The sequence below is a fragment of the Tinamus guttatus genome, unplaced genomic scaffold, assembly GCF_059628265.1.
Source record: "Tinamus guttatus ecotype Peru unplaced genomic scaffold, ASM5962826v1 Tinamus_guttatus_pri_ptg000150l, whole genome shotgun sequence".
Taxonomy (NCBI): Eukaryota; Metazoa; Chordata; class Aves; order Tinamiformes; family Tinamidae; genus Tinamus; species Tinamus guttatus.
Window position 1 is genome coordinate 5444380 of NW_028288684.1, and position 22181 is coordinate 5466560.

The following is a 22181-nucleotide window of genomic DNA, read 5'->3' on the forward strand; positions in this document are numbered from 1 at the left end:
TGAATATGAAGCAAAAATAAACAAGTTCACATTCCAGAAATAGCAGAAATTCTGAGGTAGTTCATGGCAATGGTGTGGAACAAACAAAAGATACAGTATTTCTGGCCACAGTTACCAGTGCTTTTGCTTCAAATGCCTGTGTACAGTTTGGTTCCAGACTGAGGTCCGACCTAGCAGGTACCAGCAATGTATGGCGCTGAAACCTTAGGCATTCTGCCACGCTGCAGTGTTTATTTGACAGCCCTGGAAAACCTCTCAGACGAGAAATGCTTGGTGGTGGTGGTGATTACTTTGCTCACCTCAGTATCTGGCTTTCTTTCACAGACTGTCAGTTTTACTACTAATGCAAACTGAAGAAGATTAATACTGATTTATGAAGAAAGGAGCTGACAGACAAAATCCCTTGAAAAACAACTTCAATTACCAATGGGACAGCATGAAATATTAGTCACTAGCTCAGTGTTCAGAACTGAAGCAAAAGGTCCAGCACTGAGAGATTCTAATCACTTTAGCACTGTTATGCTATTTGTACATATGCTCCCAGATTTTAACACATTTTGAATAAATCACATTACAAAGATAAACGGAATAAGTTTTCGTAAGATATATTGCACTGTATGGTAATGAACTCCTTTGAATTCTCTTTCAGTGTCTTCTGGGATATTTGAAAATACTTTCTTGTGTTTAGGAGCGGTTTCAGTGCTGAACAGTGGAGCTGTTTGCTCCTTCAGCTCCTGTCTTCACAGGATATGGCCTTCTTTAAAAAGTAGCTCCTCCTTCACAGTAAGTGGCAGCAGCCAAGACGTGTTTCAGGTTATAGATTTCAGTCCCACTGGACCTTGCCTGATCTGCCCAAACGCAGCTGCTAAAACTGCCACAGTCAAAGCCAGGTGCCTTTGGCTCCTGCACACTCTGTCTCACCCACCCAACGTGTCCTCTGGAAGAGCCGCCACCAACCATGGCCTGTGGCTCGTTTCTCCATTTCCTTCCACCTGCCAAGAGATAATAATTTCATCCTACCCTATTCTAACACAAACACTCAAAAGTGCAAAGGGTATAGAATATTTATATTAGTTAAAGGTAAATTTGGACTGGCAGCAATTGTGACTGAAATTTTCCTCTTGTTAACCCACAAGGTATGAAGGTTTTAACCTAGATATAGCAACAATTAAGTAAAAAAGGACAGCTCAGTCCCTGTGCTCCTCCAGTGCTAGGCAATTCTTGACTTAAAAGAGAATTAGCATATATTTATGCTAATTAGCATATATTTGTGTTGTGATGTAGACATGTTTCCATGAGAAAGTCATCCAGCTGCTCATTTCACACTGTCTGCCAGCAGATTTTAAACAGCAGTAGGCACAGCAGGCAGGTTCACACCAACAGTCTGTCCCTTTCCTTTACTATCAATACCAGCCAATATGCACTTCAAGATATTGTGCAAAATTCTTTTACTTCAGCAATTCCCCACTCCCTCCAGTATTTGAAAGGCCCATGCTCTCATGCTGGCCACCACACTACTTCCAGTTTCCGTTTCAGTCAAGTCCATTTGTTTACTCACATTTAAATGGCACAGAAGTACTTCAGTCATGTTCAAGCCTTTGACTAACACATATTGCATTTCCTCCTTAGATCCTCACAAAACAGGTCTACTACAAACTACTGAGATGTTTTCTGCAGGAAGTTTAGCAACTCTTAAGGAAGTGAAATCGAAGTTTGGAAGCCAAGTCTAATCAGTTATATTTAACTCTATATTCATATTTGAGAATTGATAGCTCCTAGCCAAAGGACTGTCTCAAGTGATATTCATAAATTTATATTTTTTTCTTGTGAAATACTGTAATGTTGAAACATTACTGCAGGAACAAATCAGTTAAAATATTGCTATTAACGGACTGGTAGCATCATAACTGCTTCTGCCTATGTTTATTTGCACAATTCCTTGGTAGCTCCTTACAGTTGTCTCAACTAGTTAACCTGCCACCTTGATGCATATTATTTCTGTCTTCTGAAAGTTATTTATTTATTCTCATCAGAATTATTAATTGTAAACACTATTTTTCTCATGCTTGTTACAAGTCAGACCAAAGAGGCCGTTGGATTGCTGGTTATTGATTTGATTCATACACTAAGCCAGTTGTCATTCAGCTCCCTCTTAGATGTTAAAAGTTTACAGCAATATAAAAAGTACTCAGATTGTTACAAGCAGCCACAAGATTGGGTTTAACTTTTCAAAAATAAGAAGTGAAGAACATGTGAAATGTTGTGATGAAAATATTCCTAGAGGCCCGATGTGATAAGCTTGTGGCTTAGCTTTTGGTCCAGTGTTTCATCAGCAGTTTGTTGAAATCGGTGCACCAACACCTCAAATCTGAAGATGTGATGAGTATGCTTTTTCCAACAAAAACTTATTCCAACAAAAACTTATTCCATGAAAACATTTCATACACAACAGCTATTAACAGAGTAATAGAAAAGGAGAATGAGGCGTCTTCATCAGGTATATACTACAGTCTATCTACTATATCTAATTTCATCACTGTACTGTTAACTCCCAACTTAACCTCTTTTGTCTGCCAAAAAAACAGACTCTTCTCAGAGCCAGTGAGTAGATTTAGTGGCAGCTATGGTGACTGGCAATCTCCAGTCATAACAAACTAATTTCACAAGTGCCTTTCAGTGTTTATGTGTGAGAAGTATTATTTATCAATCATGAAAGTTAGGCAATGACTTTATAACACCAAATAATTTTGTGTGCTAAAAAATTAAGTCATGCAATCCTCAACCTATCAAGTGCCAGGATAAGGAACATATTGGTCACCACCCTCCAAATGAACTGTGTTACAGTCAAGAACAGACATGGCAGTAGGGAAAAGGAGTTCCTCTAAACTCAGTCACATTACGGAAGGCACTGAAGATAAGGTATCCCATTAGCAGTGAGATTAATGAAATTCGTTTTCCAATTATTTGTTTCCTACTGCCACTATCTGCGCAACAGAGTGATCTCAGCTCTCTTATTTAATATTTTTGAAAGGCAAGAGACAACATGTGTGTGGAGTCTGAATCTAACATATGGGTTGATTGGCCAGCTGCCTCTCAAAAAGTAATGTTTCAAAAGCTGAGTTTTTCCTGCCTTTCTGCCAGTAGCACTCTGATTCTTAAAAGAAATCAAAACAAAACAAACTTTGAGGAAGTTAATCATCCTCAGACTTCTACTCATCTCTCAAATATAGCTAAAATTGGACTAAATATTCGAAGGTTTAAATGTTCTGAGACTGACAGATTATGTAATTACTGCAGCCCTATTTCTTTTACAAAATCAAAATTAAAAAAACATATAAGCAAAATTCAGGCCCATAGCTTCAACAAAATCAAAATACAACGATAGGAGTAAGTTTATAGTTTCTTTTTCTGTTCGTCTTACCTAAGAAAAGAGCATGTAGCAATAAAGGGAGGTGAAGGGCCCAATCTTCTCTCACACTGTGATCCACTACCATCTCAGTCATGAAGATGACAGCAATATTGCACCTGGTAATCAAATCACAGTATCAGTTTGAAACCTTTTGGAGATTAGGAAATGGTGACATTGGTGGCTGTTTTGCAAGAAATAAACAATATTCAATGTTTCCTTTATACTACTACTGTCAAAGTACCTTGGTTACAGTATTAAGCAGGTAAGAACTTTCACTGAAAACAATACTATTAATGTCAATAAAAATTAGGTAAAAGAGAAGCCTACTTAGAAGAGAAGGTTAAGGTGGAGAAAAACTGCTACGAAGAACAATAACAGAGTTTTGGGAAAGGGAAATTGTCCTTTTGTGTTTTAGTTTTGTTGCTTCAGTTTGATTCCTATTATTAAGTGATGTCCTAGAGGGTAAACAGGCTTTAAGGAATCTGGTGGGTTTGCAATTCTTCACTGCACATATTTTAACACTGAACTACGAGAAAGCAAAAGTTAAAGATGATGTGAATTTCAGTAGTTGGTGAGACAGCTGGGTTGGTGTCGGCCAATCTATTGTAAGGGGAGAGACTTCACTGTCTGGAATGTCAGCATGAGAAGCTGCTCACCTGTGCAGGGGTCCACGGGGTGTGATAGTTTCTGGCAGGTAGTCCACAAGAGGTGCCCAGCATCCTCCGTTGTAAGGCATGGGCAGGGGATGCGGCTGTTTGGTTTCAACAATATTCAACAGCCAGCTTGTATAGGGAGAAACAGGATCATCTGCATGGAAAAGTATTAAAAACAAGAGTCCATGAAAACAGGTCTGGTTAACCATTCTGAAGAAATAATAAAATTGAGTTTACACTAATGCACAGGTTCAGCTGTTTGGGGTGTGATAAGATGACTTTAGGTTTGCATATTCCTGTGTTCAATAATAAGCGATGAATTTTTAATCCCTCTTTCAAGCTGCTGGAAATGAAACACAGATTCCAGGCAGACAGCACTGAGTCGTAGGAGCTGCAGCTGAATCCCTGCTGTCAGTTAAGTAGCTTTGGCTCCAGATCACAGAGCCCCAAGCGACAGAAAGGAGAAGGAGGCGCAGCCAAGGAAGCGGCGGCCGCGAGGCGCCTGCGCCAGGGAGCCGTCCCCCCGCGACGCATCCTTGCGGCTCCCACCACGGCCCTGCTGAGCGGTGCTGCAAAGCAGGAAATTAAATGTCCTGAATCAGGAGGGAGACATAAGGAACGCGAACAACAGCTTCAGCGTGGTAAAACTCCTTCAACAGGGGTGATGTGTCTATTGAATTTCTCAAATATGCATTTAATTTTGCTACAGTCTGACAGCTGCTGTATGTTATATACACAATAAGCAATTGATTTTTTTTTTCTTCCACCTGCATATCTGCAATCATGTTGGCAAAGAAAGTTATTTCCACCACTTTCTGTCTTCTGTCAGCTGCAAAGCTTTGTTCACCTTTGCTGCATTTTGTACCATATCATTCTTGTTTTCCCATTGGCCACTTTTTATTTCTCAGTCCTGGTAATCTGGGAAATATTGCCACAGAAAGCAGTCTTTTCCAGCCTGTTCTTGACACATATCTAAATACTATCCTTGACTTTTCAGTGAGAACACCTTTTTTGACATTTTTTCTTTTACACTATAACAAATTAGGTTGGTTTGAAATGTCAGCATTAGCCTCAGCATTTTTTACAGCCTGTATCCTATGCCTGTGCACTTTGATACCGGAAAAGAACACTGTTCTTCTACCTACAAAAGCACCATTAAAGCATCAATGCCAGCATTTTTAATGCCTTCAGCTTTCCAGATCTTCAGGAGCCCTTCAATGAAGTAGAAGCTCCTCCAATTCTTTCTGAAAGAAAGCCAACTTCATCTTTCCCATTCCTCAGTGTTAGTCTTCCAGGGAACACTTTAGATACTTGTTTCTGATCTCTATTTATTTCTCTCATCTTCAGACAATGATATATTATTTAAACCTAAAGAGCAGAATAAACGGAACTCTGAATCTCGCAAAGTGTAGCGATTTCACATATTTGTCTTTTGAGGATTAAACAGATAATATCTGACAAATGTGTTTCACATAAAAAGCACTGTGTGGTTATTATTTATTGCTACTGAGTGTTTCATATAAAACTGTTTCATAAAATCGACACCAAGCTCCTTACTCACATTTTAATGAGTTTGTGTGTGGACTGAGGAGAAAAAAAAAAAGAAAAAGAAAAAAAAAAGGAAAAGAAAAAGAAAAAGGAAAAGAAAAAGGAAAAGAAAAGGAGAAAGAGAAAGAAAAACAGAAAGAGAAAGAAAAAGAGAAAAATAAGAAAAGAGAAGAAGAAAAGAGGAAAACAAAAAAGCTCCTTGTGCTCTAATCTGCAATCTTTGCAGTAAGGCTTCGAAAAAAGAGTTTCTGGGCAGAAGACATTTGCCCTCTACCTGTCTATCTCCTCAGGTATACACCTATGCTCAAGCAGAGAGGAGGGAGGAGACCATCAGCTCTTTAGCAGCCCGGGCCTGCCAAAGGGAGTAAGCTGCACTTTGCCAACGGAGACTGGTTCATTTATCTTGCAGAATGACAAATGATAAAAGAATTACCCTTTCCTTTTAGAGTTCTACGTAAACGTCAGTAGCTAAGTAAAATATATTTTATTTTTCATCCAGGCATTTGCTTACTTGCAGAAGAACTCTTCTGGGAAGCAAATCTTGCACAAATATTCACAGAACTATAAAGGTTGCAGATACAGGCAGATACTGGCATCTGGCCAGTGTTTTGAGGAGACATTCCAAAACACCCAAAGGAAACTTCAGCATTTTTAAACTTCTTATTACCCAAAGCCCTTGTCAAAACCAGCTGCTTATGTGGAACATTTTGATGACATAAACACTGTTTGCTTTGAAAGATAATTCATGCAGATCAGATCAGCACTGGTGCTCCATTAACATATGTAGAAGAATTTTAGTAGCTGCAGCACTAAAAAGCCATATGAAAAATAAGACAACTGTAGCAAAAGAGACTCAGTTTAATATTGTGCAGGCTGCTTTGAATATTTAAATACTACAGTATGTAGATACACAATATTCTGTAAAGCTTCAAAATTATGAAAAAATAGTTACTGGTATCATTAAAACTATCCTATTGCATTATATTTGATAGTGCTTCCATCTTTCGCAGAAAGGTACACCGAAAAAATTATTTGGACAAAACGAGATATGAAACCTCTGCTGTTTATCTCAACATATTTTGAAAAACTGGCATCCTTAGCACCATAAGACATTATGGCCTTTACATGATTTGACTTGGATTTAAGTCAGGGACGAAGTCTATAAAAACATCTTGCCTTTTTCACATTTGGTTAGGGTCTAAATGAAATCCTGTTGATTTGCCTCTTTATTGTTCTTAAAAAATGAATTCAGACATCCAACTACTAAAACTGTTATTCAACAATGGACTGAAATATCTTGGTTTTCTGTGGAAAAAGTGACAATTTATAGTCTGTTCAGCAGAAACATATAAAGAACAGGCTCAGGAAAACTATTTCACTCCTCTTTATAAACGTTTTCCATGGTGCAGCCAGGACGTGGCTGCAGGTGGCAGAGGAAAGCTAAAGAGGAGATGTAGCCTCACTTTTGGAATCTCCTCAGTCTCTTCCTCACGCTCCTATAATGGCAGTAGCTTTGGAGAAAACCACTGAAGGACACAATTCAAAGTGCTGGCTGTAAAGCTTTTGGAAGCCTTGTGCCCTGCCCTTCTCACGGGTTCTCCGTGTTGTTGTTTGGGGGTTGCTCCGCTGCCTTCCCCTGTGAAGTTCTCTAGTGTTTGAAGAGGTTTGACTGAACCCGTGTCCAAACAAAGGGAATCAATTAATTTTAAATGAGACACAGAGGTAAAATAGAGACAGATCTGGGTTACATCAGCTTAGACAGAACTTTAAATAGAAATCCTTCACAAGTCATAAGAACATTTTCCTCTCCCACCAAAACACAAGAAATTTCATCAAACTGAATGTCAGAACTTACTTTTGTCATCATCATAAGATCCTCCAGAGCTATTACTGTACCTTGATTCTAGTCGAGTATGTGCTCTGATTACATTACTGAACCTTCAAATACAAGAAAAGTCTTAATTAAAAACACAAACTGATACTGAATATTTGGAATATATGCTTATTTCACAAAGAAACTGCATCTTTACCCTACATCAAAATGCAGTTTCTTTATTCAGATGCTTTTAAGAGAGGCATAGACAGCAATGAATAAAATCAGCAACATGAATAAAGTGTTATTTAATTTCATAAAAACTATTCTTGAAGACAACTTCTGACAAGTTCTAAGAGTTTGCTGTTGTGTCATAAGCTTTCAAAATCCAGCAAGGAGAAAATTTTCAAGCAGCAAATGTATGCTTTTCTTGGACGAAGAAACCGTGCTAAGGATGGCCTGAACCATAAACTCCTAACTGCTAGTATCTTATCACAGCCCCATGGTCATTGGCAAAAGCCTGGCAACCTGCTAAACCAATAACTCACTGAGCAATGAAGTGAAGTCCGTGTAGTCAACAAGGCAGCACAAGCAGCAGCAGATGCTCCCCTCCTCTAGGAAAACTCAGAGCTGCCAGGGAGACCCAGCTGAGGTGCTAAGGGCCATGAGAGGCTGATCAGAGTTTCCACAACTGTTCTTAATGTGTCGAACCCAGCAACGAGCTGACTTTGCTGGCGAGCACCTTCTGCTGCTCCTGCTGTCAGCGCAGCCAGGGCTGCGCTGGGGTTGGGAGGAGCTGTGCTGGATGCTCACTCCTTCGTGAGGGTGTAAAACTTCTCCCTTTCTGCAGAGCTAGGAAACTAGCTCCAAATAACTACATTAAAATAGCAGGATCAAAAAGCCAGGCTTAAGGTTCTCTGCCCAACATGCAATTTGCAACCATACGCATGCATTTTAATGCAGGGTATTTAATTATACATTCACATATTATGCTGTTTCCAAAGCAGACCCACCTCATTAGTACACAATAAATTCATAAGGAGGTGACATAAAGGCATCATGAACCATCTAAATTCTGCTATTTTCTGTCTTTCAAGCACCTGATTCCCTTAATATATTTAAATATATTCCCTTAATGTATGTGTATAAAGTGACAATTACTGATATGTTTATCTGGCATACCTAAAAAGATCAGAAAGACGTAACAAGAATAAAGTCAAGAAAAAGAAATATCTAGAGACAAATTCTAACCTGTATGAAACAGGTGAAGAACATAGGTTAAAGAAATTAACCAGAGCAGGACAGGCTTTTTAAATAAAGAAATACTTTGTAAAAGCATTGTGTAGCATATAAAGTCATCCAGCAAAAATGACTGTCTCACTATGTAAGGTAACATAGTATTTGTCAAAAAATTAAATATTACCAAAGAAGTTAATACAATATTATCTATAAATCTATGCTGCAATCAATAATGCTGAACTTGCACAAATATTTTCCAGATCACTCAGAGGTACTCTAAAAGCTTTTCAATCTTTTATCTTGGATGATATTCCCTTCTGATATATTATTCCAAAAAATGCCCACATTTACGAGAATAACTGTTAACTGCCTATCGCTTTCTGTAATCACTATTTAATATATTTGGCCCACGAGATCAATATTAACAGATCATTCTAAGATCAACATATTGGTTGTGAAGTACAGAAGCACTTAAGGCATCTGCTTTGATAATACAAATGCCAGTAATCAATTTCAATAAATTATTTTACATTTTTTCTGAGGAGCTTTTCTGAGGAGCTTCCTCTTGACAGGAATCAGGAACACCAACGCCTTCCTTTCATTTTTATCATATGTTCTCTGGCAGATTTGAGTGCCAAAAAGCTTCTTTGTGTTGCATGTGAAATTTATGTAATATAAGAAACTCTGAAAGCATGGTTAGATTTAGAGTATACCAGGAGAAGAAGTTTGCTTAATTTATCTGCAACACAACTAAAAAGAAAAAAAAAAGATGCAAAGTTAAAATTCTATAGCTGTAAACACTTATGCAAAGAAAAATAAAAAAGTAGTCCAGAATAGAAATGCTTTATCTTCTTTTTAAATATATTTTGACTACCATATTGAGTCAGATGCTCTTCATTTTCAGATTTTGAAACCATGCTTAGCACTAAAGACGTGAGTAACGTTTTTCACGTACTCTTAAAATAAGAGACTAGACTGACAAAATGCTTCTCTTACATTTTTACTACTTAAAAGGCAAGTGAGCCAAAAGTTTTTGCTTACAGAACTGTTTCTCCTCCTCTAACTTCTGAACATGGTGAAGGTGGTCTGGACTGTTAATGTGATACCAGTGTCTATCAGAAATAGCAGACTAGTATAATACTAATACACGTATTTAAGCAGAGTTCACTCAGAGTTCTCCTAGAAGAAGAGGGTTTCAGACAGAAAAATAATATATCTACCTGTGCAGGGGACCTGATGGCCACCCTTAGCATTTCATTTACTTACTCATACTTTGGCTGTAGGCACCATATGTAGTAAAAGATAGAGTGACTATACAGTAGGATCTCTAAACAAAGTACTTTAAATTTTCTTTCAGACATTTTATCAGAAAAAGAAATAGTTGTCTCTGCAATTATGGATAGATATCTGTAAAACAAATTTTGCCCTCTGATCATGAACTAAAAAGGTGTGATCAAACCTGTTTTTTAATGAAGATGTTAGTAATCATTATTTGGTACATTCTTTCAGTTTTCTTTTTTCTTTTTAGCTTATTCCTACAAAGAATCATCTACTTTGCACAATTCATTCAGTGGAGGTTTCAGAGATATGCTTTGCAGTATATCAGCATTTTAGAACTAGAATCATGTGGATAGCTTTTTTAAAAAAATTTCACATATGCACTCTTCAAAACCATCCTATTGGGACAGATATGATGCTCAGGATCCATATGATCACCAGAACTCCTCATAGCTCACTTCAGTTTGGATAATAAATACGGCTCAAGATCTCACCCTTAGTCTAGAAAAATATGTAGAAAAAAATGACAAACCTTTCATCAGTCTCTTTCACCATTCTGTTCTCCTCTGCATCAGGAAAACTATCTTGGCCAGCTACAACAGTGTTACTGCTAGAGGTGGTTCCTGCAGATGAGATGGAGTACACATGGCCATTTTATGCTGCACACAATATTTGCAAAGCAATAAAAGCTCATGACTTTATTTTCTTTAGTGGACACAGTCAAAGTATCTCTCAATGCTTTGAGGGATAGGCTAATGTAATGATGCACTAAGCTCAGTCTTGGTGGTCTAACTGACTGTTTGTCTAGAGTTTGGCAAAACATTCCGAGGGATGTATTTGGTGTTGGTGTCTGCTATTTATCTTTGACTGCCTCAGCTGGACATAGCATTAGACCTTTGAAAGTAGAATGGCCACAAAACTGAAGCTTTCAGCTTTCAGCAAGCCCTGCTCTTTGAGTGGCTCTGCTGTGATGACAGCAGCAGTGATGATTGCTGTTCTCAGAAACTAGTGATGGAAGAACCACCTCGTATGAGGTCTGAACAGCATCATACATTGCTAATGTCCTATTAAATTGGTGGTAAGAATTGAGCATATTCTTATGAACTTAAACAGCAGTAGGCATTCAAGGACTTAGATGAGAAATAAACCCTTGAACTTGAACTTTATACATGCAAGTAACTAAAAGAGATCTATTTTTCAAGAGATGAATACTGGCAAGATTCGGAGACCATATTCAAAAAGTATATTTAGATCATACCAGAAGCTGCAGCTGAGGCTTTATTACTTGCAGCAAAACGGTAAAATGGAGGGTTATCACAATGCTGGACGATTGGGTTCACTGGGTCTGTTTGCTGCAGCTCAAAAAGAAGCTCTTCCATTGTCTGAATTGTGTTGTTGCGACACAAATATATTGCAACCTTCTTGATCTAAAGAAGAAAACAACAGTTATTCATCTATCTCATCATTCCAAAGAAATCAACGCACGTTACACTGCAGTGCTGCAAAGATGCCAGTACTGCTCCTGGACAGACAACCCAGCAACCCAGAAATACATCCATGTTCATACAAATAGAACTGCTCTTTCTGACAAAAGATCCTTTCTTCAACAGAGCAAATGTGTGATCTAATTGCCCCAAAGGTTTTGCTTATTATTCTCAAATCAGCTGTTTAGATGCATAATTATACGCATTCTAAAATAATATTAATTTTATATTTAGAATTTCAGGATATCAGAATTATCTCTGAATCAAAAACAGGGATTTTACAGTTTGAATATGTAATTTCTAGTGAAGAGGAATCTTGCTTTCTTGCACAGAGCAAACTTTTCATCTAGAAAGTCCGATCTATCCAAAATATCATGCTTATATTTCCAGATATTATTGATGTGAACGGTAAATAGCTGCACCCTAAGAATAGGTCAAGCTCTCAGTAGTTATTTACATCTGTAATCAAAGTAATAGCACATGGAAAAAGGCAAAGCAATTATCCATGCAGACTTCATGCATATTGAATACCGATTTCAAAACGTCTGAGACAGTGTTATTTACAAAAATTATCAAAAAAAAAAGTGGAATATAACAAGACGTCAAACCCTACCATATGCACACATATTCAGATCAAATTATGCTAAATTATCAAGAAAAAAAAAAGATGGTTACTGAATGCAAAGATACCTCTGCTGCTCCATTGTTTTTTTTTTTTTTATTTCCAAACTGCTGGAGCCTGCCAGCCCTTGCTGTGCAGATGCTAGAGCTCTACCAGAGCTAACAAACTGCACCAAGCTGTGAGGCTGCTGTTCTTCCAGTCTTAAATACATCTATTAAGATTACTTGTTGACTGCTTCTCTCACGCCTCTCCCAACTGCTCGCACGCCAGGAGGATCACAGTCCCTACAGTGAAAGCCTGTGCTGAAGATGCTTCTGAACTGCAAACGTTCTGGGAAACCTCTCAATCCATATGTGAAAGAAAGGACAGTAAAGCACTGGGGCACTTGCAAAAAAAGCCCTTATGGAAAATGTAAGTAAAAAAGACCAACCAAAGAATTTAACCACTTGAAAAAAAATAAAAAGCCCATCAGTCAAGACATGCTGTTGGCTTGGGCTCACACAGCCCAAACAGATGGCTGGGAGCATGGAGCAGCTGGTGACTGCCTGGGGCTACGATGGCTCAAAAAAAAAAAAAAATCCCCAAATGGGAAAGGACAAATGGGCCATCTTGCAACTTCATGGTTTTTTGGGTCCAGGTAAGCTGGAAAAGTGCTGATAACTTGTCTGAATTATATTTATTGCCTATCTAGTATATATTATCTACATGACAATCGAATGTCTTCTATAGGTAACAGAATTCAGTAAGATTTCTTATCTGGAAACGTCAGAGCATCATCAAAACACTGAACTTACACATATGGTAAGACCAGCATTTTTTTTTTTGTACTCAAACCAAAGATAACAAAGATGACTTAGGCACAGTCAGGCTATAAGTTATTACAGAAGACATTTTTTTTTCCAGATTTTTTAAAATCTGAGAATCTCACTTTTCAGTCAGTATTGCAGAACACAGGCTCATTGTGTTGAAGAAAACAGAGGAAGCCAGTTGGTTAAAGACGCCAATGAAGACGTGATTCAGCAGCCACCAAGAAGCCTGGGAGGGAGAGCAGAGCAGTCCCACAGGCAGGTGGGATGCTCCAAACTCCAGGAGTAACAGGCCTGGAGAGGACAGGACTAGAGATGCTGGGGAGGAATGGGAGTACTGCCTTTGAGGTGAGGTGGTTTGGAAAGAAATTGAAGAAAGAAGTGTTACGAGGAGTAAGGGGGCTGAGGGAGGCTGCTCAGAGCTTGCCATGGCACAAGATCTGAAAAAGGAGTTGGAGGATCAAGGTTGGCAAGTATCTGGAAAGGGCAATTGGGGACTGTGGTTTGTGAGTGGCTCTCAAGCGAGAGCGGGGAGGATTATCAGGCATTTCTAATCTGGCGGTGGGAACATAAACTAAGCACAACACTTCCCTCTCTTAGAAACCGCCTCTGCTCCTTCCGTAGGCTGTCAGAAGTACAGCAGCTCTCGCCTTTTCTCCCTCTGAGTTTGACACGTTCTCTGCCAACAATGTTGGCTCCTCCTAATGATCCCTTTGCGCCTGATCCCAAGGCTGTCAGTGCAGAATCCCTCTGTCTGGAAGGTATCCAGGAGGTCTCCCATCCAACCTCCCATTCAAAGCAGGGTCACCACTGAATCCTGAGCCCCCATCACACTCCACAACTGATGGACAGATCTTCACTCCTGTCAAGGTATTTGGCATCAGATCCTTTGTCTTCTTACATAAACCCAGAGTTTATTCTTATGGCAATTCCACTTTTAAACTCTTCCTCTTTGGATTAGCTCAGCACCACTGGCTTCATTACATATGCACAGCCTACACTACCACAGTAAACATTAAAAATTGTAGGAAACCAATAAGATGTCTATGACACAAAAACAATATCTTGTGATTTTTTAATGATTTTTCCATAGTTGCTATTATGCCAAGCAGTCATCACAAACACTTCAAGGCACAGTGTTGTTTTAGCAACTGCAAACAAAACATGTTTATGAGGCTTTTCAGATAAGTTTATTCACATTAATATTCATTTCTAATTTATTTCCTGGAAATCAATAGAAAGAGACTAACTAATAATGCAGCATAATGTAATTGTGCTGGAAAAATTGCTAAATTTAGACTCTGTTCCTCACAGCAACGGAGCAGTAAGGCACATGGGAATGGGATTATCTTGCTTTTCTCAGACAGCCCTGCTTTTATTTTAGCTTGAGTAATAACAATATCCTGCGCAATCTGACTTGCCCATTACAGGAACAGTTGAATAACTCATCACAGCCGTGTAGAAGAAAAAGTTGCTATGCTAAGAAGCTTATGGAGGCTCTTGCTTCTCTTTTAAGATGTCCTACAGAAAGCCCTGGACTGCTAAAGGAGAAGAAAGGTTGCACTTTCTTAAAATTATATGTCTTGCTGAAGTAACACCTAAATCTTTACAACTGATAACCATTAATAAAATGATGGCATGATATGTCCCCTTCGCCAAATAACTTCCACGTTTTTAAGGCCTTTCGAAATTGAACTAACAGTTGTATGAACTAATTATCTACTGAGAAAAATAAAAACAACAGGCATTTAGCATTTCCACTTCATCTTTTCATTCAAGCTTTCAAGTTTTTTAAAGTCTAAACAGCCATTCTATCTTTTCACAAACTTTTATATAAAATTATTTATTTTTATGCAAATCTCACATGGAAAAAATATTCCAAATGTTTTTTACCATTGATTCAGTCACTTTAATTTCAGGCCTTGTTACTGCTTTACTGGTTACTTACACAGATAAACAAAGCTGCTCTTTGAAGGAGTGGAGCACAGCTCTTGCTTGAAATGAGTTGTGCACTCCAGCAGTAGTGATGGAGATTCTCACCCCTTATTTCCTTTCTCGACTTTCAGTTTCTTAGCCCATTTATTCCCCATAGCTGATCTACTTTTGTACAGTGTGCTAGGGAATATGTAAGCACATTTTTTTTAATTGAAATTCCTTTTCCTTAGGTAGTATGTTTTCTTTGCTAAAAACCATGCTACAAAAAATAACTAAAATACAATGCAAACACTTACATAAGGTAAGAGGATGGTATCACTGCTAACCCCACACAAACTAATGAGAAACTGCAGTGTTATCCTGAGGTTGTTGCTCCATTTCTCATTGTTGGCCAAAGCATTCCAGACATTTTCCATTTCTGGTCCGGGAATTTCATCTCCATACTGCAAAAGATCATAAGCAAGCATCTTCTGAAATGTATACTGAAGATGAGTATGTAGACCTTTACAACAAAGGCATATCCTTCCAGAACACTATTCTGTGCAAAACCCATAGCAAAATGCTGTAGAAAATGACAAAGCAAAATTTGCAAAAACAGTGTGACAGATTTTGAAGCACTAATTCTATTTAAAAAAGTATTATGGTTCTGATTCACAAGAAGATGTAAATCACAAAAGAAAACGTTCACACAGGTAAGTCCAAAAGGTGATGCTAGAATCAAACAGTATGTTGGATTTCTTCTTTACAGTTGTTCAAATGACTAAAGGTTTCCTTCTGCATATCTGTGCCTAAGTGCCTCAGTCTTCACTGAGAAACTCAGCACCTCCCTCCTGCTTAAATCCTAACAGAGTGAAGAAGTAGAGTCTCTTGCTTCCCAGTTGCAAAGCAGCAGTTCTTGCTCTCTTTTGTAAGGCCTGATTGTAGAACTACCTCCTTTTTATTCAATCATTTAATGGTTACTGCATTTATCCAGGGAGCCCAGAATTCAGCTCGTTCTGTTTGCTATGTAAAGCTACAGTTACCTTCACTGTTACCACCCCTGGATATGCAATAAGTATCTCCCATCTCATGCAGAAGAAAAAAAAACATTTTGGTGGGCTGCAACAGGTTACTTAATATGTGCTCATATGAACAATGGCACAGAAAATAATAATTCTGTTTTAGCTACAGGGCCACAGCATTAAGGAAAGAAGAGATCTGGAGGCAAATTCCAGATGCTCATTCTCATCTCAGAATAATTTTTCATCTGCTGTGTGGTGCTGTCCTGGGAAGTGATACTGGGAACTGAACCTATTTCCTCCATGACTAATGCTGATGGTTAATGCTAGCCATTAAGTTTTTTCATAAGGATAGAATACTGCTTTCTTTGATCAAGTTTTGAAAAAGAATAGCACTGTTGTTAAAAGAAAAGATGAAGGACCTTGTCAAAAAAGAGGTTGTGTCTGATTAGCACAGACTATTCCAGTGCCAACTTTCTGTATCAAATGGAAGCAACCTAAGTGCATTTTGCCTATGAAACATAACATTTGAAGCTTAGAGAACTTACTCACTTTGTGGGTTTTTGTTTGTTTGTTTGTTTTTGTTTACCTTGGCTGTCATGTACATGAGATTATTAAGAACCAGTGATGTGGCTTCAGGAGAGCCCCAGCCATTGCCTTTTAATCCACTTGTAACTGCTACTTCCCCATCCTTGTCTTTCACTTCGTCTTCTGGAGTGGTAGGGCTTGAACCCGGGAGGAGCAGTCTGTTGTCTACAAGTTCAATATTATGGAGCCATGGCAGCAGATAGGTAAGCATGATCTGTCTTCCATTTGGATGGGTTGTTGGGAATCGCTGGCTTACTTCTAAAATAGTAAAATTAAAATGGCAAAGTGTCAGTTTATATAGGGAAGCCTATTTACATTGTTTAAATTATATTTCTGACATTTCTATTAGGCCACCTGATGGTTTACATTTTATAAACCAAAGGTGTACAAAAGTATATATTAAGTTTCATGAAAAGGAACATTAAATTAATGTTCAACTAATACTCAACATTGAAAAAAAAATTAGTCATGTCTTCTGTCTAAAACAACGAACATATCTGAGCTTGGAACAGAAAGTTGCCCCTTCTTACGATGCCATATCATATATTAAGTGAAATAGATTGAGGAAAGAGGAAAGGGGATAACACAGTTACTGGTTGTTCTTCTAGAATTTCAAGGGCTTTTAGAAAATTATGGAAAACATACAAAAGTGTTCCGCAAAATTACAAGTGTTCCACCAGCCTCCATAATTTTAGGCTGTAGTTTAAATCTGAAGAGGTGCATTACATTGATTAAAAAAAAAGGAAAAAAAAAAGGAAAAAAACTTTGCAGGTATTAGAAGTTCTATTCCTAATAAGGAGGCCTACAAAATTCAATGGTGGCTGCTACTCCAGAAGTGCTGCTATAGAGTTTGTAGAAAAGAAGTTGTACTGGAAGTGAGAGGGAGTTGGAAAACCTAGAATGAGAAACACAGAAAAAGCCTTCCTGACAAGGTGAACCATATTAGCTTTCTTCACCAGAATTATTCTTCTGTAAAATCACTACACTTAACACTTCCTTTCTTTTCTCACAGTCTGGCTCTCAAAAACAGACTGTTCTTATCTCTCCTTATGGTGCTGGATGTATAGAAATGACTCTGATGTAGTTTGTGTATATCAGTTCTATTAAATGACATAGGCACTACATAAATAGATGATAACAGTAAGAATGACCAACATTAGCTCTTTTAAGATAAATTAACCATCAGAATTTTCCTACACCAGTTATTTCTAACCCATGCTATCTTAGGCACTCAGAAGTGGATAATGTATCATATTCCTTCAGTCTAGCTCCAGCCCCTACAGACTGAGTAAAAACAGCTTTGGAATAACACAAGGGGATTTTAAAAGCCACTAAAATTTCCCACGATTACAGACACAGCATTCGGTTATTTAAAAACTAGAGCAATACATTAGATGGATTAAAACAGACAGGTCTCAAAATGCAATTGTTCCCAGGAATGATCTCAGAGTTGGCATATTTTGAATGGTGTTCCCGCAGGTCTGATTCTGGGCCCTGTGGTATTTAACACTTTTTTTTCCCAGTAACCATGACAAAAAGCATTTTCAATAAAATTTTAAAATGATGGGAATGACTTGCAGATGTGGCAAATAACAAAAGGTCCAAATCACTGATTCTGAGTCATTTGCATCACAGGTAAGATGGGTGACAGGCAAGTACACAAATAAACTTGCCAAATATAAAGTCACATTTATCAAATGAGGATTTCTATCCTCACAAGTGTCAACTTTATAAATACATGGATGAAATGAATCACTGTGCTTAACATGAGTCCATTATGGTACAGCTGGCAAATGACCCTTTAACTTATCTAGGGACCCTGCAATCTTGAAATTATCCTGATATGGCACAAGTGGCATGGACTGCTCAAATTTTTAAATAACTTTTCTATATTTTGTATTCATATCTTTAGGAAATATATAATGCATTTGCAAGTTTGATTTGAATCAGAATAAAATCAAGTTAAGTTACACTTATAAACAGAATTGTTTTTAACAAACGAAAATCTCTAAACAGTCTATGATTCATTAAAAAAAAACAGATAATAAGCCAAACAGATATAGATACCTGAAAAAAGTGGAAGGGTAAGTTCAGGATACATCCTTGCTAGTTCATATGAAAGAAGGGCAAGTGAGACACTATAAAGAGGTGGCAGTGGACCATGTGTACCATACAAGATACTGCCTGGTCTTTGCTCAGCTACCTTTTTTGAATAAACAAAAAGCTTTGATTCAAGGATCTATGAAAGAGAAGAAAAACATGTAATAAGATAATAAAAACTCATTAAATCAGAGAATATCAGTATTTCAGCTTTCGGTATCAGAGAACGATCTATATGCTTTTATGTAAACTCTCCAAATTTAAAACATTGTAACTAATCTTCTTCTATTTTTTAAAATAAATATTTGCCAAGACAAAACTCATTTTCAATTTTAAAACACAAATGAAAAGTAAATAAACAGCACTTTATCAGAAGTACACAGAAAAAAAAAAAAAAAAAAAGGAGGGCACATGCATTTCTTTGTTTTAAAAAAAGGAACTGATACATGCCTGCATAAGTTGCATGGAAATTTCATAAATCTCTCTGCTGGTATCAGATGCCTTGAACAGCACCAAGTTTAAAAGCGTCACTATATCAAAAGGATAGTTCCTAAAAGAATAAACAGTACATTTTTGTGAATGTTGGTGAGGAATGCAGATTATATTCAGTCTGATTTACTGTGTAATACAGTCAAAAGAGAATGTTATCTTTCTTTTCTCTCTTCCACGAGCAGAATATGGGAATGGGAGCTCTTATGAATGCAGGCTGCCTGACTAAAGGACTATCTGTTGAATGGGAAGAAAGAAGGGATTATTTATAATTACCTTAGACCAATGCTTAAGAATGCACTGAGTAGCCCATAGCGAGAAACGCAATACCTGAGTCTCTATCTATCAATTCACTTTATAGCATAAAGTGCTTATAGAATAAGCCAGCAACCATGTGAGAAGATGGATAACAATAGAGAACTTTGAGGGATAAAGTTCTTTTCAAATCATGCTGCAGTTTAAAATAGTGTCTTCAGAGAAAAAAAAATACTTTCTCCAGCAGAAACCTTCTTACATAGCTCTATCAAAATGATCTTTAAAGTGTAAACATGAAGGCTGCTAAAAAATGTCCCCTACCCTATAAAGCCAGTTTACTGCAAGCGTAAATTGATTAAAGTATTAATTGGATGAGATTATTCATGAAAAAGTAATTCTTTGTCACATAATTTCACTTTTCATTAATCAAGCTTCTACTGCTTTTTCACAATGATGTCTAAACATATGCTTGATTTATGAATCCTCAATTTCTCATCCTAGATTTGACCACAATGCTCCAGGATACAGAATGCCTGTTTGGACACTGTCATGTTAAAAATATGGCCCACGCATGCAATGGTGTAGGGCATTTTTGGTAATTCCAGGTATATTCCACACACTGCTCTACATCTGCCTCTCTGTCTTTCCACTGAGCTTAAAAAATTCAATCATCCCTCCTCTCAAAAAATGCCAAACTGCCAATTTCACCAAGCTGCTCCCTCAAATATACATATAAGACAAATCTAAGTAAATGATCTTTTTTTCCAAGAACCTGAACATACAGCAGTTTCTGTGCAGTTAAAAAAGTTATTTTGTTTTTCTCAGGGATACAAATCAAGATCTTGGTACATTCATCATGCATGTTGGCATGATGGCAGTGTTGGCAGTTATGCCCTATTTATGTCCCTTAAATATTAAGGTGGAGAATTTACACTTTTGCCTTCAGATAAAAGTTTCAATTAACTCAGATACATTTTACTGTTCCCATCTACCTCAAATTGCTCATGGCATAGGCCAAACTGTTATCTGCATTTAATAGTGTTCCCATGGAGTTTGGAACCATATAAAGTATTTGCTGGTATTTTTTGAAAGAGTGTAAAAAAACCTTAGATAATATATATATTTTTTTTATTATGCAAATCTACAGCTACAACAGCAGTGACTAGCTGAAGATCTATTATGCTTGACTATTCATTAAACATTAAAAAAGCAGCTTAAAATAACGGAATTTTCAAACATAACATTCCACTCATACTTTTAATATCTCAGTATAATGTGGTGTATAGTTCCAGCTGTTGCTGTAAGAACAAAATAATGTTTTTTTATGGATAAATTCTAAAATGCTTTACTTGATATATCGCACATATTTCTCAGTTGAACTATGCTGATTAGACAACTTGCTAAATTATGTTTTTGTCAAGAAGACTTATTTTTTGGGCTCATTTCAACTTTTTAATTAGATGTAAATTATATGCTGTATTTAGACTACTATAGAATTTCTCTACAACACTGTTCTTGAAAAGACACAGAAAAAATGTTTTATGACGGCTTGACACAAAAGCAGTGTTTTCTCTTTATGTCTTGCTGTAGCTTGCGTATACCAGTATCACTGATGACATCAGTCTACAGAAGAGGAACAGGTAACCAAATCAGATCAAAGCTGATTAGAAAAAGAATCTCCTTTGCACTTAAGAGTATTTAAGCAGCTGAGCTGGTGGTCAGCTTGTCTGATCACTGGTCTGCTCGACGTGACTCTCAGTCACCCTGATGCTGCTGCTAGGGTTCTAAGGCGAGCGGATCTGCAGAGACACTAGGTGCCATACGGTACCAACACTCACCCTCAGTCCCCTTCTCCTGTGCTAATGTGCAGAGATGACTTTCTCGGTGGATGTTCCAGGTCTATATCCTGACTGCCTATGCATGTTCCTCCCTTCCCCCTTCACTCACAAGTATTTTTTTCCCTTTACTCCTTCACACCGGACTCCAAACCAGAACAGTAAACAACGAGTAGGTTAGCGTATTATTTATTAATTCAGAAATCATTTTAAAATTGTTTATATTAGAATATGGCAGTAATATAAAACCTAATGATCACTTAGAACTGTTTTAGAAATAACAGATCTGCTTTTGTTTCACACTGAGTACCATATAACCTAAATCTAACTACAGATTGTTTGATACCTGCTTCCACACACAGTTGCAATGGCTTTGAAACACCCGGAGGCAAGCTGGTAGGATCCTGTGTAACATCGATCTATAGCCCAGTTGAAGAGATTGATTTGGTCTGGATTCAATTCAAGTAAGAGGACTACAACTTCGCATCCAAGTTGATGAACCTGAGAATACATGTACATGTGGAAACGTGATTACTAAAATCAGAAATGTTCATTCTCCACAATTCTTAGATATGATATAAGCTAATGTAAAATTTTAGTATAAAAAATAAGTGAAAATAAATTGGAAAAATTATCATAAAAATATTCTAGGGAGGTCAATTGAACTGTAAATCAGTTTTCAATATTCATCACTTCAAACAAATCTGTCTGTGCAAAGACTACAGAAATGAAATTTGTTTCCAAGAGAGGTTTCCAAAATTAAGCATGTAAAACAGAATCATTAGAAAAGCTAGTTCTAAGGCATATCTCACCGATGTCCTTGGGCAACATCCACGTTTATTAGTTAACCAATTTGTTAAATATTTATTTCCTACTTCACTTGAGTTCCACAAAGTCACATGCTTTCATCTTTATAATTCCTTTGACTAACACGAGCAAGGCAGGCAAAGCAAACCAGTATCTTTTGCAGGTTTGTGGTCTGAAAATTTGAATCCAGCTACATCAAATGATCTAAAAGAGGGATGTTACTTCTCTCTTCCAGATCCCACTTAATCCTGGGATCACCACTGCAACAAACCCCTTGCTTAACGCTTGTCTTTGTGATCCTTCAGATGAGGACAGTGTTGAC

General features: G+C 37.5%; 1 protein-coding gene across 1 annotated transcript in view; it reads right to left on the reverse strand.

The window, feature by feature from the left end:
• FRY (FRY microtubule binding protein) overlaps positions 1–22181 on the reverse strand; it is a 156516-nt gene that overhangs the window by 47615 nt on the left and 86720 nt on the right. The window contains exons 29-38 of the mRNA XM_088522295.1: positions 21399–21553; positions 18924–19023; positions 18441–18612; positions 16375–16631; positions 15084–15230; positions 11199–11367; positions 10473–10563; positions 7466–7548; positions 4066–4216; positions 3422–3525 (exon numbers count right to left, since the gene is read on the reverse strand). Of these exons, the coding sequence (XP_088378421.1) occupies positions 3422–3525; positions 4066–4216; positions 7466–7548; positions 10473–10563; positions 11199–11367; positions 15084–15230; positions 16375–16631; positions 18441–18612; positions 18924–19023; positions 21399–21553 (1429 nt within the window). The remainder of the gene's footprint in view (positions 1–3421; positions 3526–4065; positions 4217–7465; positions 7549–10472; positions 10564–11198; positions 11368–15083; positions 15231–16374; positions 16632–18440; positions 18613–18923; positions 19024–21398; positions 21554–22181) is intronic.